This window comes from Girardinichthys multiradiatus, chromosome 18 (genome assembly GCF_021462225.1).
Source record: "Girardinichthys multiradiatus isolate DD_20200921_A chromosome 18, DD_fGirMul_XY1, whole genome shotgun sequence".
In the NCBI taxonomy this organism is placed as follows: Eukaryota; Metazoa; Chordata; class Actinopteri; order Cyprinodontiformes; family Goodeidae; genus Girardinichthys; species Girardinichthys multiradiatus.
The window spans coordinates 49260482-49278926 of NC_061810.1; the positions used below are offsets into that span (position 1 = coordinate 49260482).

Here is an 18445-nt window from a genome sequence, read left to right on the forward strand (position 1 = left end):
AATCCAGAATCTGTTTTACAAGTGTCCCTTAATCACTGGTGAACTTGATTACAACTAAACACGTTTTACAAGCAGCAGACTGCGTGTTAAAACTGCTACATTCAACTCTCCTGAAGTTCAGTAATATTTACGACTTTCCTGTCAGCTCTATGAGTTTAATAGATAAGTCCTTATTTCTGACTTTACGTTGCTAATCCAATTTTACCACGTCCAGTTCTCCACCTGCGTTTGCTCCCTCCATTCTGAACGCAGGTGGAAAACATCGATCAGAAGCACTGTTGGCTTGTGGGTCGTGTAGTTCGTTTGACTCGCATTATAGTATAGGCTTCTTGGAAAAAACTACACAATGGCGGCGTCGATCCAAGTTTTTTTTTCTTAAAGTTTATAACAAAGTCTCAGTTTTACATTTCCAAGGACAATTGATCCTAGTTTATTTTCCCTCCTATTGGTAAATTCCTGCTCCCGCTCCCGTCTGGTCCCGTTCATTTTTTATCCTGTACCGTCCCAATCACGGGATCTTTACTGATGCTGTCTCCCGTCCTGCGGGATTCCCATGGGAATCCCGTGGGATTCCCGAAAAAATGTCAGCCTCTACATTCCCTTGCTCATCTTTATCAGTCTGGTATCCTGAACTCAACCACAGAGTCAGAGCAATGGCTGAAGAATGGGATGCCATCCCACAGCAGTGTGTGACCAAGTTGGTGACCAGCATGAGGAAGAGGTGCCAGGCTTTTGTGGTTGGGTACGGTTCTTCCATCCACTGCTGTTTATTAAATGAATGAATTGCTAAACTGCCAATATGTCTCATGTCATCCAGTCTAATAAATGACACCAACCAAGAGTTAAAAGCAGAACACACTGTTTGCCATTGGTCAGGAGGATGTGATGAGTTTTTCATGGGCGCAACTCATGTACCCTACTGTGCTGTACAGCCCAACTTATAAATCTGGCAACATTTAAAGGGAAATAAACAGGCAGAACCCTAAACTGTGTGAGGTTTACTGTTAATACAAAATATTCAACCAAAGCATTCATAATTTTTTTGTTTAAATAAAATAAACAGCTGCAGCAACTAAAAATCATTAAAAAGACCAGAATTTGAGTTCTGCTGCACTGACATTGCAGATCACTGACTAGCAAACACAACTGAGGCTAAAATGCCTTAGAAACCTGCTGCCAAAATGCCATATAAATCTAGGACATTTTGATCAGACAGAACACCCTGGACAGGTCGCCAATCCGTCGCAGGGCAACACAGAGACATACAGGACAAACAACCATGCACACACCTATTCACTGAGGGCAATTTAGAGAGACCAATTTACCTAACAGTCGTGTTTTTGGACTGTGCAAGGAAGATGGAGTACCCTGTGAGAACCCATGCATGCACAGGGAGAACATGCAAACTCCATACAGAAAGACCCACGGCCAGGAGTCAAACCCAGGACCTTCTTTCTGCAAGGCAAAAGTGCTAGATATCTCAAATTAACTTTATGCGTAGTCATAATTTAATTGTTGATATCTGAAATATATACATTTTAGATAGTCAATAATGTCTCGCAGATTTCTTAAATTGGAGCCTCCATACAACTTATTTGTATATCTGGCGTCACATATACTAGTCAAAATGTAATTAGAGATATCTTAATTAACTACTATGCCTAGTCATAAATCAATTTTAGATCTCTGGAATGTAAGTTTAGTGAAGCCAATTGTATGTTAAATTGGCCTTCCATAATGACCGCCCTTTGGGCATGTTACCATCAAGCATCATGGCAGCTTTTCTTTCGCAATCGAAGGTCAGGCAAACTTTCACTTCTGATTGGTTCAAATTCTATTTCACCCGCCCTCCCTCTCACCAACGTGACCATACGCTTTTGTGGCTGTATCTCGCGACTGCCAGTCAAATGGGCTCCAGCCAATCGAAAGCTCTGTCCTTTGGCCTTACGTCACAGGCGCTCACCGGCAGCTAATGCTAGGATCCAAGATGTCCGCGATGTTCCCCATGTGTGTGAGAGCCAGCCGGAGCGTCCTGCGGTTCAGGAGCGGGACGTTAGCTGCCTCCAGTCCGCAGCAGGTGCTGGATATCATCCGGCCTCTCTCTACAGAGAAGAACCCAGCCGGGACGGGCGGTGCGACCGGGGGGCTAGCTCAGGCTATCCTCCAGGAGAGGCTCCAACAGCAGCAGCAGAATCAGGTGAGGTGCTCGTTTTACTCTACAGGCAGTAACGTCGGCGGGGGCAGCGGTTTTCAAGGGTGTCTCCGCCCTTCTGAGTTGCTTCGGTGATATTAATCGAAGCCACTCCTAGCCCGGGTCGTTTTTGACAGCTAAACGAGACGGTGCTGATTTTTTATGTCTGCGCTCGTCATGTTTTACATTTCCAGGATAATTCCTGCTATGTGTGTGTTTTCTTCTCGGTCCGTCTACACCAGACAGTTCCTCCTGCTGTTAGCTTCCTGTTAGCTAGACGGTGTTAGGTGGTCAATGTGACAGAAGCTCAGAGCCACAGCCATGAAGCGGCCCCTGTTTCGATTTCTTTCCGTCTGTTAGAGATAAATGGCCAAGGTTTGTTTGATGTGAAGGTCAGAGAAGAAGACCTTTCCCTCCTCTTCATCATCTCCTCCTCATGGTTGCTTCAAACATGCCCCATTAAACGAGGGACATGAAGAAAATGACCTCCTTCAGTAGTCATGTACAGGTCCTTCTCAAAATATTAGCATATTGTGATAAAGTTCATTATTTTCCATAATGTAATGATGAAAATTTAACATTCATATATTTTAGATTCATTGCACACTAACTGAAATATTTCAGGTCTTTTATTGTCTTAATACGGATGATTTTGGCATACAGCTCATGAAAACCCAAAATTCCTATCTCACAAAATTAGCATATTTCATCCGACCAATAAAATAAAATTGTTTTTAATACAAAAAACGTCAACCTTCAAATAATCATGTACATTTATGCACTCAATACTTGGTCGGGAATCCTTTGGCAGAAATGACTGCTTCAATGCGGCGTGGCATGGAGGCAATCAGCCTGTGGCACTGCTGAGGTCTTATGGAGGCCCAGGATGCTTCGATAGCGGCCTTTAGCTCATCCAGAGTGTTGGGTCTTGAGTCTCTCAACGTTCTCTTCACAATATCCCACAGATTCTCTATGGGGTTCAGGTCAGGAGAGTTGGCAGGCCAATTGAGCACAGTGATACCATGGTCAGTAAACCATTTACCAGTGGTTTTGGCACTGTGAGCCGGTGCCAGGTCCTGCTGAAAAATGAAATCTTCATCTCCATAAAGCTTTTCAGCAGATGGAAGCATGAAGTGCTCCAAAATCTCCTGATAGCTAGCTGCATTGACCCTGCCCTTGATAAAACACAGTGGACCAACACCAGCAGCTGACACGGCACCCCAGACCATCACTGACTGTGGGTACTTGGCACTGGACTTCTGGCATTTTGGCATTTCCTTCTCCCTAGTCTTCCTCCAGACTCTGGCACCTTGATTTCTAAATGACATGCAGAATTTGCTTTCATCCGAAAAAAGTACTTTGGACCACTGAGCAACAGTCCAGTGCTGCTTCTCTGTAGCCCAGGTCTGGGGAATGCGGCACCTGTAGCCCATTTCCTGCACACGCCTGTGCACGGTGGCTCTGGATGTTTCTACTCCAGACTCAGTCCACTGCTTCCGCAGGTCCCCCAAGGTCTGGAATCGGCCCTTCTCCACAATCTTCCTCAGGGTCCGGTCACCTCTTCTCGTTGTGCAGCGTTTTCTGCCACACTTTTTCCTTCCCACATACTTCCCACTGAGGTGCCTTGATACAGCACTCTGGGAACAGCCTATTCATTCAGAAATTTCTTTCTGTGTCTTACCCTCTTGCTTGAGAGTGTCAATAGTGGCCTTGTGGACAGCAGTCAGGTCGGCAGTCTTACCCATGATTGGGGTTTTGAGTGATGAACCAGGCTGGGAGTTTTAAAGGCCTCAGGAATCTTTTGCAGGTGTTTAGAGTTAACTCGTTGATTCAGATGATTAGGTTCATAGCTCGTTTAGAGACCCTTTTAATGATATGCTAATTTTGTGAGATAGGAATTTTGGGTTTTCATGAGCTGTATGCCAAAATCATCCGTATTAAGACAATAAAAGACCTGAAATATTTCAGTTAGTGAGCAATGAATCTAAAATATATGAATATTAAATTGTCATCATTACATTATGGAAAATAATGAACTTTATCACAATATGCTAATATTTTGAGAAGGACCTGTATATCCTGGCCTGATTCCTTCCCAGGGAGCTAGGTAGGAGATGTCTGCATTTATAAAATGTGATTGTGGTGTAAACCCAGATGGTGTTACTGTAACTTCAGGTCCACACTGAGCTGAAAGATGAAGGATGTTTTCATCCCACTACCCTACATGGACAGGACTCACGGTACAGTTCTTCTCTGGACAGTCCTTGCTTTGTCCCAGGTGTTTCAAACAGTCTGAGTGAGGCATTATTAGAAAAATAAAAAACTTCATCCCAGTCATCTGCAGTCCAGACCTGGTTCTACCTGGAGAACACCAATCTATCCTCCTCAGTTTTCTGGGAGACAAATTTCTTCGCCACCCATCTTCTCTGAAATTCCAGCCTCAGCGTGCATGCAGACTCTCACTACCGGCTACTGTTTCTGCGCAAGCTCTGCTCTGGTGGCAACATGACCCCTTACTACCATGGTTCTCAAGCTGGGCCAGAAGTACTACCAGTGGTACATGGCTGGGTTTTAGTGGTACTTTGAAGTATTTAGCGTGGAAATGCTTTCCAAGGTAAATACTGTGGAAATGAATTGACTGTGATGTAGTGGATAAGAGTGAATGAGGAACAAGTGGTGGTGGCTGCTTATGGTGTGTTACGTTTATCTGTGAAGTTCTAGCTTGGACTTGGGAATGACAGTAGGGCTGCAGAACGTCACGGAAAACATTGGTGGAAGTCACAGTGACGATTATAGAGCTATTATGCAGATACTATAAAATAATTAAACACATTATTTCCTTTCCAACAACATGGATTTATTAATAAGATTTTGCACCTGGCTACAGCTGCTATGTTGGAATCTAAAGATCTTTGTTACATGGATCTATGGTTTCATATGGACTTTAGCAGAACATCTTGGTGCAAACAATTAATTAGCATCCAGAGCATGAGTCCATGGCAGTTATATAGTAAATGACAATCATTGCTGTCGGTCAAACAGTTCTTTGCAATATTCATATTGAACACACCAATATTTTAGATACTTTGTGCTGCCTTTAATGACATCAAATCCAACCAAACTGTGTTCTGGTTCCACGTAGAAGAACCAGTTGGATCATTGGTGTTCTCCTTGGCCAGGTTAACTGCAGTTAGCAACACAAGCTGATTTTTTTTCCAGGATATTGTATAAACCCATTAAAAGTGCAAACAAACATTTTTACTGCAGCTACTCCTAAGTTTTATGTGCAACGTAGCTTATTGGATTTTAAGGTCAGAGTTGGAAAGAAACTTCAGAAATTCCAACTTCTACGAAACTTTCTGTTAATTTTTCCAACTTTAAACATTAACATTTAAACTTTGGACTAAAAATGAAACAAAAGATGACACTGCATATGTCAGCCAGTCAAGCAGTGCCAGTAGATTTTTGCTTTTTTTAGTTTTATGACAACACACAGGAAACTGAAGGGGTCCAAGTCCGGTTGTTCTGAAAAGAGGGTGGTACTATTTACTGCTGTGGTTCTTGTTGAGTCCTCTTCAGCAGACGGTTCTGGAACTCGCTGGATTCAGCTTCCCTCCCTAAAGTTTCTTAATGTTTTAGTAAATGTTGTATTTGTCTGCGGTTTACCTGGGTGTAGGATGTGATTATAATGCAAAGATGATGACAGCATGTGTTTCTGTGGAGGTAGCCATGGCTTCTGCTGCTTCGGTTTTTTTTATGGTGGTTGGTAAACAACCTCTAGGCACATTAGCGCCACCTACTAGATTGGAGTGTAGTCCTCGTACCATTATTTTATTCTTCTAAAAATTCAGTTTCTTTTAAAAATTAAGAATTTCAACAAGAACTGTACCAGTGACCTTGGCTGGGAAAGGAAGAAGGATTTCAAGCTGTAGCCTCCAGTTCTTCTAATCCAATCAGAACGACAGATTGATGTCAGCTGACCTGCAGCATTAAAACTTTCCACCAAGCGAACCTTGAGATGATGCTAGCTGGGCTAAAGCACAGCAAATAGTTCCAACTAAGGCTCCTTCTTTTAAACCCTCCAATCAAATATCTGCAAATAAAAAAATAAATAAACTGGATGAAAAAAATATGAACCATTCAAACATGTATTTACATTTGTGCATATTATTAAACTGTTAAACTGACTAAATGAAAAATCAGTTTGGCTGCCATCATCGGCCAGGATTCATCCTGAGGCAGAAAAATGACCTGTTCATTGAGACTTTGCTCATTTTAGGTTATTCAATTCGATTCAATTCAATTCGATTCAAAGATACTTTATTGATCCCCGAGGGGAAATTATAATTCCAGTAGAACCCATCCAAACATACATCATGACACAAGACAAGGGGGAGACGGGTCACCGAGGCTTTGCTGCCCACTCACAGGTGCTGCCCTTGTTAGATGAGAAAAGAGGCCACATTAGGTAAGTAGAGGGAAAAAAATCATATTTCACACTTTATCCTTAGCAGGATACAGTTTGAGATTGTAAAAAACCTCAGAACAAAGAAGCAACAAGTTGACAAAACAACATAATGCTGGGAACGGTGAAGGTGGTGTGAGGGGGTGCATATGTTTATCTTGAGCATGTGTGTGTGTGCTTGTGAGTGTGTGTAAGTAAGTCCATGAAGCACTGTCACAGAGGCCATTGTCCTTACGTTGGAATGTTCATCAACCGGCCACAAAGTTCTGAGCAGGTCCACAGATGTCCTCAGGGAAGGGAGGGAGCAGAGCATCATGTTTACATAACTTCCAGGAGAAGTTGAAGATAACCAGCCATCAAGGCCGTGCAGGGAAGCCAGATTCAGAAAAACAATAATTATTTGGGTTAGGCTGACTCTTAATTTTCCATCAGCCTTGAGAGTCTCGCTGGTGCTTCTCAAAGGCGAATCCAAACAGCCAAATTCCTGGTCTTTCGCCAGATCCGAGCGAACAACTTTCTCCAAGATTTATCCCATTTCACCCCTGAGTCCAGGAACCGCAACCTGCCTGCGATCCTGTGTAAGGATCACATCCAGTCTGCGATTCAGCTCACGTAACATCTCAGTCTGAGTGTTGATTGCCCTGAAGATCCCATCACACATGCCAGGCAGCCTCACAATGGCCAGAACAGCTGCTGACATTCTCCGAATTTCTCGATATGCCAGGTAACCGCTGACTCCAAAAAGGAGAAATCCTGATATCAAACATCCAATTATATACAGGTCCTTCTCAAAATATTAGCATATTGTGATAAAGTTCATTATTTTCTATAATGTCATGATGAAAATTTAACATTCATATATTTTAGATTCATTGCACACTAACTGAAATATTTCAGGTCTTTTATTGTCTTAATACGGATGATTTTGGCATACAGCTCATGAAAACCCAAAATTCCTATCTCACAAAATTAGCATATTTCATCCGACCAATAAAAGAAAAGTGTTTTCAATACAAAAAACGTCAACCTTCAAATAATCATGTACAGTTATGCACTCAATACTTGGTCGGGAATCCTTTTGCAGAAATGACTGCTTCAATGCGGCGTGGCATGGAGGCAATCAGCCTGTGGCACTGCTGAGGTCTTATGGAGGCCCAGGATGCTTCGATAGCGGCCTTTAGCTCATCCAGAGTGTTGGGTCTTGAGTCTCTCAACGTTCTCTTCACAATATCCCACAGATTCTCTATGGGGTTCAGGTCAGGAGAGTTGGCAGGCCAATTGAGCACAGTGATACCATGGTCAGTAAACCATTTACCAGTGGTTTTGGCACTGTGAGCAGGTGCCAGGTCGTGCTGAAAAATGAAATCTTCATCTCCATAAAGCTTTTCAGCAGATGGAAGCATGAAGTGCTCCAAAATCTCCTGATAGCTAGCTGCATTGACCCTGCCCTTGATAAAACACAGTGGACCAACACCAGCAGCTGACACGGCACCCCAGACCATCACTGACTGTGGGTACTTGACACTGGACTTCTGGCATTTTGGCATTTCCTTCTCCCCAGTCTTCCTCCAGACTCTGGCACGTTGATTTCCGAATGACATGCAGAATTTGCTTTCATCCGAAAAAAGTACTTTGGACCACTGAGCAACAGTCCAGTGCTGCTTCTCTGTAGCCCAGGTCTGGGGAATGTGGCACCTGTAGCCCATTTCCTGCACACGCCTGTGCACGGTGGCTCTGGATGTTTCTACTCCAGACTCAGTCCACTGCTTCCGCAGGTCCCCCAAGGTCTGGAATCGGCCCTTCTCCACAATCTTCCTCAGGGTCCGGTCACCTCTTCTCGTTGTGCAGCGTTTTCTGCCACACTTTTTCCTTCCCACAGACTTCCCACTGAGGTGCCTTGATACAGCACTCTGGAACAGCCTATTCGTTCAGAAATTTATTTCTGTGTCTTACCCTCTTGCTTGAGGGTGTCAATAGTGGCCTTCTGGACAGCAGTCAGGTCGGCAGTCTTACCCATGATTGGGGTTTTGAGTGATGAACCAGGCTGAGAGTTTTAAAGGCCTCAGGAATCTTTTGCAGGTGTTTAGAGTTAACTTGTTGATTCAGATGATTAGGTTCATAGCTCGTTTAGAGACCCTTTTAATGATATGCTAATTTTGTGAGATAGGAATTTTGGGTTTTCATGAGCTGTATGCCAAAATCATCCGTATTAAGACAATAAAAGACCTGAAATATTTCAGTTAGTGTGCAATGAATCTAAAATATATGAATGTTAAATTTTCATCATGACATTATGGAAAATAATGAACTTTATCACAATATGCTAATATTTTGAGAAGGACCTGTACATATCTTCCGCATCCTCAACTGACATTATCGACAGACACACAATCCTCCACTTCTGCCAGGAGTCCATCGTGTATCCAGAGAAAAACGTCCAGTCCGGGCAAGTTGGGCTCTCCTTCACCCTGTCTTCTCCTCGAGAAAATTTGATCAATTGCTTTGAGAAACCAGCTGACCAAATCCATAACTAAGAATTTGGAAGATATGCAAGAAGAGGCTCCAAAGACAAGACACAGAGCTGAAGCAGGGCAGATATGGGAGGGGGTGGGAGACAGAGAAAAAACATCCTCCTCCACCGAGAGCAGAAAGAAAAAAAAAAAAAAAAAAGGTTTATGAGAATGTTTATTAATCTTAGATACGTTTGATTAAATCCTGGAAGCTCTGAGTTGGTCTGAAGATTCAGTCACTGATGCAGGACAGGATTGAAAAGGACAGAAACGCTGCAGGTTGCAGCATTGCTGCCCTCGGCCCCTGAGTTCACAGCCAGGTTCAATTAAACTTTGTGTTTTTGTTCCAGGAGGGCAAGCCAGGTGAGAAGGACGGAGAGCAGGCGGAGGACAAGAAACAGAAGGAGAACACGGCCTATGCTAAAAAGATGGTGCTGCGGCTGGCCGGACTCATGGGCCTGGGCGGGGCGGTCAGCCTCGTGTATATATTTGGTGAGTGAGGTGAAATCCAGACTTTCTTTAGTATCTCAGCATTTTGGACTTCAAGGCTCTAATATCTGATAAACTGGGAAAATGTAGGAAAAGTCCAGCTGACCTTGGGAAAGGCTAAAGATCAGAGACTACAGGAAAGTCTGGATGGTGGGAAGGAATCAGGAATGAGGCTGGATCAGGAGTTTTACACAATTTCAGGATTCATTTCGCATCATTTCTTCCTTTAATGTTTATATTTTTGTGTTTGGGTTTTAAGCTATCATTTACATCCACCTGTGTGATGTCACAGTAGTCCTTCAGAACATCATCTAGGTTTGGTTTTCTGGACAACACATTTGGAAATCTTTCCTTTGTTGGTTCATCTGAGATTTCTGACTTGACTCTGGATCCATCAGAGTAGGGATGTGTGGAAGATGTCCACAGACTGCTGGACGGGTCAGTTTACACATTGGTTTGGTGATTAGAAATACAGTTCAGGGGCCTCATGTACAAAAGATTGTGCAGTTTTCATACTAAAGGTTTCTGGTAGGGAGAAATAATGAAACTTGTGGCGCACAAAGAAAATTCAGATGTACAATAAATCCAAACGGCGCCATCTAGCTGCAGCACTGAGCTCATTCATAGCTCAATGCTAATCATAATGACGTGAATATGCCTCTCATATTTCTATTACGAAGACTGTCACCACACACACACACACACACACACACACACACACACACACTATGTGAAGTACTTTAAATCATTGCAACTATGCAGGACGTCACATAAAAAATAGAAAATCATCTAGAAGTCAGCTATCGCCACAGAGGTTTGTTGCCAACACAACTATTACTACTCGTACTCGTCGTCTTCCGCTTATCCGGGACCGGGTCGCGGGGGCTGCAGACTCAACAGAGACGCCCAGACGTCCCTCTCTCCAGACACCTCCTCCAGCTCCTCCAGGGGGAGCCCAAGGCGTTCCCAGGCCAGCTGAGAGACATAGTCCCTCCAGCGTGTCCTGGGCCGTCCCCTGGGCCTCCTCCCGGTGGGACGTGCCTGGAACACCTCCCGAGGAAGGCGCCCAGGAGGCATCCGGTATAGATGCCCGAGCCACCTCAACTGGCTCCTCTCGATGTGGAGGAGCAGCGGCTCTACTCCGAGCTCCTCCCGGATGGCCAAGCTCCTCACCCTATCTCTAAGGGAGTGCCCGGCCACCCTACGGAGGAAGCTCATTTCAGCCGCTTGTATCCGAGATCTCGTTCTTTCGGTCATGACCCAAAGTTCATGGCCATAGGTGAGGGTAGGAACGTAGACCGACCAGTAAATTGAGAGCTTTGCTTTTCGGCTCAGCTCTCTCTTCACCACAAAGGACCGGCACAGTGCCCCCATTACTGTGGGGGCCAGCAGGACCACGTCATCTGCAAAAAGAAGAGACAAAATCCACTGGTCCCCAAACCCGACCCCCTCCGGCCCTTGGCTGCGTCTAGAAATCCTGTCAATAAAAGTTATGAACAGGACCGGTGACAAAGGGCAGCCCTGCCGGAGTCCAACATGCACTGGGAACAGGTCCGACTTAGTGCCGGCAATGCGGACCAAACTCCTGCTCCGCTCGTACAGGGACCGGATGGCCCCTAGTAAAGGGCCCCCGATTCCATACTCCTGGAGCACCCCCCACAGGGCATCACAAGGGACACAGTCGAATGCCTTCTCCAGGTCCACAAAACACATGTGAACCGGTTGGGCAAACTCCCATGAACCCTCGAGCACCCTGTAGAGGGTATAGAGCTGGTCCAGTGTTCCACGGCCAGGACGAAAACCACACTGCTCCTCCTGAAGCCGAGGTTCAACTATCGGTCGGACTCTCCTCTCCAATACCCTGGCGTAGGCCTTACCAGGGAGGCTGAGGAGTGTGATCCCCCTGTAGTTGGAACACACCCTCCGGTCCCCCTTCTTATGAAGGGGGACCACCACCCTAGTCTGCCAGTCCAGAGGCACTGTCCCTGACCGCCACGCAATGTTGAAGAGACGTGTCAACCATGACAGCCCTACAACATCCAGAGACTTGAGGTAATCAGGGCGGATCTCATCCACCCCCGAAGCCTTGCCACCGCGGAGCTTTTTAACCACCTCGGTGACTTCAGCCTGGGTGATGAAAGAGTCCAACCCCGAGTCCCCAGCCTCTGTTTCCACCACGGAATGCGTGATGGCAGGATTGAGGAGATCCTCGAAGTACTCCTTCCACCGCCCGATAATGTCCTCAGTCGAAGTCAGCAGTCTCCCGCCCCCACTATAAACAGTGTTGGCGAAGCACTGCTTCCCCCTCCCGAGGCGACGGACGGTTTGCCAGAATCGCTTCGAGGCCAACCGGTAGTCCTTCTCCATGGCCTCACCGAACTCCTCCCAGGCCCGAGTTTTTGCCTCTGCCACAGCCCGGGCCGCAGCACGCTTGGCCTCATGGTACCCGTCAGCCGCCTCAGGAGTCCCACAAGCCAACCACAGCCGATAGGACTCCTTCTTCAGCTTAACAGCTGACAGGCACCGCAGACCTTACGGCCACAGCTACGGGCAGCAGCATCGACAATAGATGCGGAGAACATGGTCCACTCGGACTCTATGTCTCCAACATCCCCCGGGATCTGGTCAAAGCTCTCCCGGAGGTGGGAGTTGAATACATCCCTGGCCGAGGGCTCTGCCAGGCGTTCCCAGCAGACCCTCACTATGCGCTTGGGCCTGCCAAGTCTGTCCAGCTTTCTCCTCCTCCAGCGGATCCAACTCACCACCAGGTGGTGATCAGTGGACAGCTCAGCCCCTCTCTTCACCCAAGTGTCCAAAACATGCGGCCGAAGGTCTGATGATACGACAACAAAGTCGATCATCGACCTCCTGCCTAGTTTGTCCTGGTGCCAAGTCCACTGATGGACACCTTATGTTTGAACATGGTGTTCGTTATGGACAATCCATGACTAGCACAGAAGTCCAATAACAAAACACCACTCGGATTCAGATCGGGGAGGCCATTCCTCCCGATCACGCCTCTCCAGGTGTCACTGTCGTTCCCCACGTGGGCGTTGAAGTCCCCCAGCAGAATAATGGAGTCCCCGGGAGGGGCACTATCCAGCACCCCCGACAGGGACGCCAAGAATGCAGGGTACTCTGCACTGCCACTCGGCCCGTATGCTGAAATGATAGTCAGAGACCTCTCCCCAACCCGAAGGCGCAGGGATACGACCCTCTCATCCACTGGGGTAAACCCCAACACGAGACGGCTGTGCTGGGGGGCAACAAGCAAACCCACACCAGCCCGCCGCCTCTCCCCGTGGGCCACTCCAGAGTAGAACAGAGTCCAACCCCTCTCAAGGAGATGGGTTCCACAGCCCACGCTGTGTGTGGAGGCGAGCCCGACTATTTCTAGTCGATATCTCTCGACCTCCCGCACAAGCTCAGGCTCCTTCCCCCCCAGTGAGGTGACATTCCACGTCCCTAGAGCCAGCCTAAGCATCCGGGGATCGGGCCGCGGAGGTCTCCACCTTTGTCCGCCACCCAATCCTCTTTGCACCGGTCCCTCACGGTTCCCCCTGCAGGTGGTGGGCCCACTGGGGGAACCCACTATTACTATTAGATTAATTATAATTACTTTTATAGTATTAAGGAATCATAAGCTGAGGAGGCAAATGTGCCACTGCATTAGTGAGACACATTACTGCCTCATAAATAGGTTGAACATATATTGAATTCAATTTCTCTTCACAAAAGCATTTTCACTTACAGTTTAGGAGAACTTTCTATATCTGAGCAACATCTGGATGAGGCCGACCCATAAGGCTGGCGTGGCCCGGCTCAGGGATGACTGTTAAATACCCAACTTGTCAGTCAGCTCCCTCTGAAAACCTCCGGTTGAAAAGGCCGCAGCGTAGTGAGAACTTGAACTGGTACCGGAGAGCCATGGTTCCTCCTGGTTTCCCTCGCTCCTTCTAATTTCTTCCATTGGTGATGTCCTCCAGCTGAGCCAAAGCTGCCATCGTTCCACAATAACGCAACTTTAGCAGCTATTTATGGACATGTGTGATTCTCTCCAGCTTGTCAACCTTAGGAATCATCAAACCTGACTTCATAGGAATTAATCTGCTACAACATAGCTTTCCTTTCAGTGAGAATGAAAGTGTCCCTTAGATGATTCTCATGCATTTTCTGCTCCTCAGCGCTCAGACCAACGAGCATTTCCATCTGCAGGTGACAGAAGCAGAGGAAGTTTCACAGTTTCCATCCGACTGAGGTGGCTTCCATCATTTTCTGAGGTTGTTTCCATCATTTTCTGAGGTTGTTTCCATCATTTTCTGAGGTGGTTTCCATCATTTTCTGAGATTGTTTCCATCATTTTCTGAGGTTGTTTCCATCATTTTCTGATGTGGTTTCCATCATTTTCTGAGGTTGTTTCCATCATTTTCTGAGGTTGTTTCCATCATTTTCTGAGGTTGTTTCCATCATTTTCTGAGGTTGTTTCCATCATTTTCTGAGGTTGTTTCCATCATTTTCTGAGGTTGTTTCCATCATTTTCTGAGGTTGTTTCCATCATTTTCTGAGGTGGTTTCCATCATTTTCTGAGGTGGTTTCCATCATTTTCTGAGGTTGTTTCCATCATTTTCTGAGGTTGTTTCCATCATTTTCTGAGGTGGTTTCCATCATTTTCTGAGGTTGTTTCCATCCTTTTCTGAGGTGGTTTCCATCATTTTCTGAGGTTGTTTCCATCATTTTCTGAGGTTGTTTCCATCATTTTCTGAGGTTGTTTCCATCATTTTCTGAGGTTGTTTCCATCATTTTCTGAGGTTGTTTCCATCATTTTCTGAGGTTGTTTCCATCATTTTCTGAGATTGTTTCCATCATTTTCTGAGGTTGTTTCCATCATTTTCTGAGGTTGTTTCCATCATTTTCTGATGTGGTTTCCATCATTTTCTGAGGTTGTTTCCATCATTTTCTGATGTGGTTTCCATCATTTTCTGAGGTTGTTTCCATCATTTTCTGAGGTTGTTTCCATCATTTTCTGAGGTTGTTTCCATCATTTTCTGAGGTTGTTTCCATCATTTTCTGAGGTTGTTTCCATCATTTTCTGAGGTGGTTTCCATCATTTTCTGAGGTGGTTTCCATCATTTTCTGAGGTTGTTTCCATCATTTTCTGAGGTTGTTTCCATCATTTTCTGAGGTGGTTTCCATCATTTTCTGAGGTTGTTTCCATCCTTTTCTGAGGTGGTTTCCATCCTTTTCTGAGGTTGTTTCCATCATTTTCTGAGGTTGTTTCCATCATTTTCTGAGGTTGTTTCCATCATTTTCTGAGGTTGTTTCCATCATTTTCTGAGGTTGTTTCCATCATTTTCTGAGGTTGTTTCCATCATTTTCTGAGATTGTTTCCATCATTTTCTGAGGTTGTTTCCATCATTTTCTGAGGTTGTTTCCATCATTTTCTGATGTGGTTTCCATCATTTTCTGAGGTTGTTTCCATCATTTTCTGATGTGGTTTCCATCATTTTCTGAGGTTGTTTCCATCATTTTCTGAGGTTGTTTCCATCATTTTCTGAGGTTGTTTCCATCATTTTCTGAGGTTGTTTCCATCATTTTCTGAGGTTGTTTCCATCATTTTCTGAGGTTGTTTCCATCATTTTCTGAGGTTGTTTCCATCATTTTCTGATGTGGTTTCCATCATTTTCTGAGGTTGTTTCCATCATTTTCTGAGGTTGTTTCCATCATTTTCTGAGGTTGTTTCCATCATTTTCTGAGGTTGTTTCCATCATTTTCTGAGGTGGTTTCCATCATTTTCTGAGGTGGTTTCCATCATTTTCTGAGGTTGTTTCCATCATTTTCTGAGGTTGTTTCCATCATTTTCTGAGGTTGTTTCCATCATTTTCTGAGGTGGTTTCCATCATTTTCTGAGGTTGTTTCCATCATTTTCTGATGTGGTTTCCATCATTTTCTGAGGTTGTTTCCATCATTTTCTGAGGTTGTTTCCATCCTTTTCTGAGGTGGTTTCCATCATTTTCTGAGGTTGTTTCCATCATTTTCTGAGGTTGTTTCCATCATTTTCTGAGGTTGTTTCCATCATTTTCTGAGGTTGTTTCCATCATTTTCTGAGGTGGTTTCCATCATTTTCTGAGGTGGTTTCCATCATTTTCTGAGGTTGTTTCCATCATTTTCTGAGATTGTTTCCATCATTTTCTGAGGTTGTTTCCATCATTTTTTGAGGTTGTTTCCATCATTTTCTGATGTGGTTTCCATCATTTCCTGAGATTGTTTCCATCATTTTCTGAGGTTGTTTCCATCATTTTCTGATGTGGTTTCCATCATTTTCTGAGGTTGTTTCCATCATTTTTTGAGGTTGTTTCCATCTTTTTCTGAGGTTGTTTCCATCATTTTCTGAGGTTGTTTCCATCATTTTTTGAGGTTGTTTCCATCATTTTTTGAGGTTGTTTCCATCTTTTTCTGAGGTTGTTTCCATCATTTTCTGAGGTGGTTTCCATCTTTTTCTGAGTTGGTTTCCATCATTTTCTGAGGTTGTTTCCATCATTTTCTGAGGTTGTTTCCATCATTTTCTGAGGTTGTTTCCATCATTTTCTGAGGTTGTTTCCATCCTTTTCTGAGGTTGTTTCCATCCTTTTCTGAGGTTGTTTCCATCCTTTTCTGAGGTTGTTTCCATCATTTTTTGAGGTTGTTTCCATCATTTTCTGAGGTTGTTTCCATCATTTTCTGAGGTTGTTTCCATCATTTTCTGAGGTGGTTTCCATCTTTTTCTGAGTTGGTTTCCATCATTTTCTGAGGTGGTTTCCATCATTTTCTGAGGTTGTTTCCATCATTTTCTGAGGTTGTTTCCATCATTTTCTGAGGTTGTTTCCATCCTTTTCTGAGGTTGTTTCCATCCTTTTCTGAGGTTGTTTCCATCCTTTTCTGAGGTTGTTTCCATCATTTTTTGAGGTTGTTTCCATCATTTTTTGAGGTTGTTTCCATCTTTTTCTGAGGTTGTTTCCATCATTTTCTGAGGTGGTTTCCATCTTTTTCTGAGTTGGTTTCCATCATTTTCTGAGGTTGTTTCCATCATTTTCTGAGGTTGTTTCCATCATTTTCTGAGGTTGTTTCCATCATTTTCTGAGGTTGTTACCATCATTTTCTGAGGTGGTTTCCATCATTTTCTGAGGTGGTTTCCATCATTTTCTGAGATTGTTTCCATCATTTTCTGAGGTTGTTTCCATCATTTTCTGAGGTTGTTTCCATCATTTTCTGAGGTTGTTTCCATCATTTTCTGAGGTTGTTACCATCATTTTCTGAGGTGGTTTCCATCATTTTCTGAGGTTGTTTCCATCATTTTCTGAGGTGGTTTCCATCATTTTCTGAGGTGGTTTCCATCATTTTCTGAGGTTGTTTCCATCATTTTCTGAGGTTGTTTCCATCATTTTCTGAGGTTGTTTCCATCATTTTCTGAGGTTGTTTCCATCATTTTCTGAGGTTGTTACCATCATTTTCTGAGGTGGTTTCCATCATTTTCTGAGGTTGTTTCCATCATTTTCTGAGGTGGTTTCCATCATTTTCTGAGGTGGTTTCCATCATTTTCTGAGGTTGTTTCCATCATTTTCTGAGGTTGTTTCCATCATTTTCTGAGGTTGTTTCCATCATTTTCTGAGGTTGTTTCCATCATTTTCTGAGGTGTGTGACGTTATTGAGGCTGAATGTGATTTGGTTTCATCACGCTGGTTTAAACCATAAAAGCTCAAAGTCATGAAGAAACATCAGCTTTGATGCTCCATGAATTAAATACAGCTGAATGGAGTCATATTTCAGTGGATATAGGAGTGAGTTTTGTTTTTAGTGAGTTTTACTTTTCTGTAGTTTATTATTGATTGAAAAAGTTTGCGTGGCTTCCGCACACTTTCACGTAACGTTCATTTTAGTACATTGTGCATAAAATGTTGCGCTGCAAGATTTTTGTGTGCAAGTACGCTTCGTACATGAGGCCCCAGGTCTTTAGAGAACATTAGCCTTAACTAGATGTAGCTGTGGAACCTCTACAATCAGGTTAGAGAAGGTTTTAACAGCAGGTTTCTGGGAAGGATAAACCGTCTGGATCCGAGTTCTGCAGTCCGATGAACCCGTCTCGTATGCAGCTCCACGGATGGTTGTTGGTCACACAGTTGGGTCTCCAGCTTTCAGTTAGACTCTGTTGTGCAGTGAGATATTTCAGTCCCTTTATAGTCTGCTTCCGGCCTTATGAGGAATGTTTGAGCTGCGTCTGCTGTGAAACGGGTCCATCCTTGGAGATATTCTGGATCTTTATCAGCTTTGGGAATATGAATGTGTTTCTCAGCTGCTGCTTTGGTATTTTATTTTGCACATTTATCTTTTACAGGAGAAGATTTTTCTGAAAGTATTCCTTTGACTTGAATAACTGAACTGTTAGTCTGGTGGATGTTGGTTGGTGATTCCTCTGAAGCCCAACTTGCAGATTCTGGTGTTTTCCTTCTCAGGACTGTAACGCAGCCAAACTACTTGTTGTTTTAATTCCACGTCAGATTAATAACCAGAGATTTCCATCTACAGGTTCCTCGGTAAAGGGACTTGTTTTGGATGAATTTTAGCATCTGTGCCAGACACTTCATCTGATTTAAAGGTGACCGTAAAACATTTGGGATAGGTCTATGGCCTATACAAAACATGTTAAATGCATTTTTCACACAAAATCATTCTCAGATAATGAGATTTCACCGCCTCAATTTCCCCTTTTCTGAGCTCCTTTCAGAATGAGCTGTTTTAGGGCTCTGCCACTTTTAT

General features: G+C 44.3%; 1 protein-coding gene across 1 annotated transcript in view; it reads left to right on the forward strand.

Moving 5' to 3' along the window:
- The first annotated feature begins 1924 nt into the window (after positions 1-1924).
- timm50 (translocase of inner mitochondrial membrane 50 homolog (S. cerevisiae)) overlaps positions 1925-18445 on the forward strand; it is a 34172-nt gene continuing 17651 nt past the window's right edge. The window contains exons 1-2 of the mRNA XM_047392710.1: positions 1925-2197; positions 9517-9658. Coding sequence (XP_047248666.1) covers positions 1973-2197; positions 9517-9658 — 367 coding nt within the window. The 5' untranslated portion in view covers positions 1925-1972. The remainder of the gene's footprint in view (positions 2198-9516; positions 9659-18445) is intronic.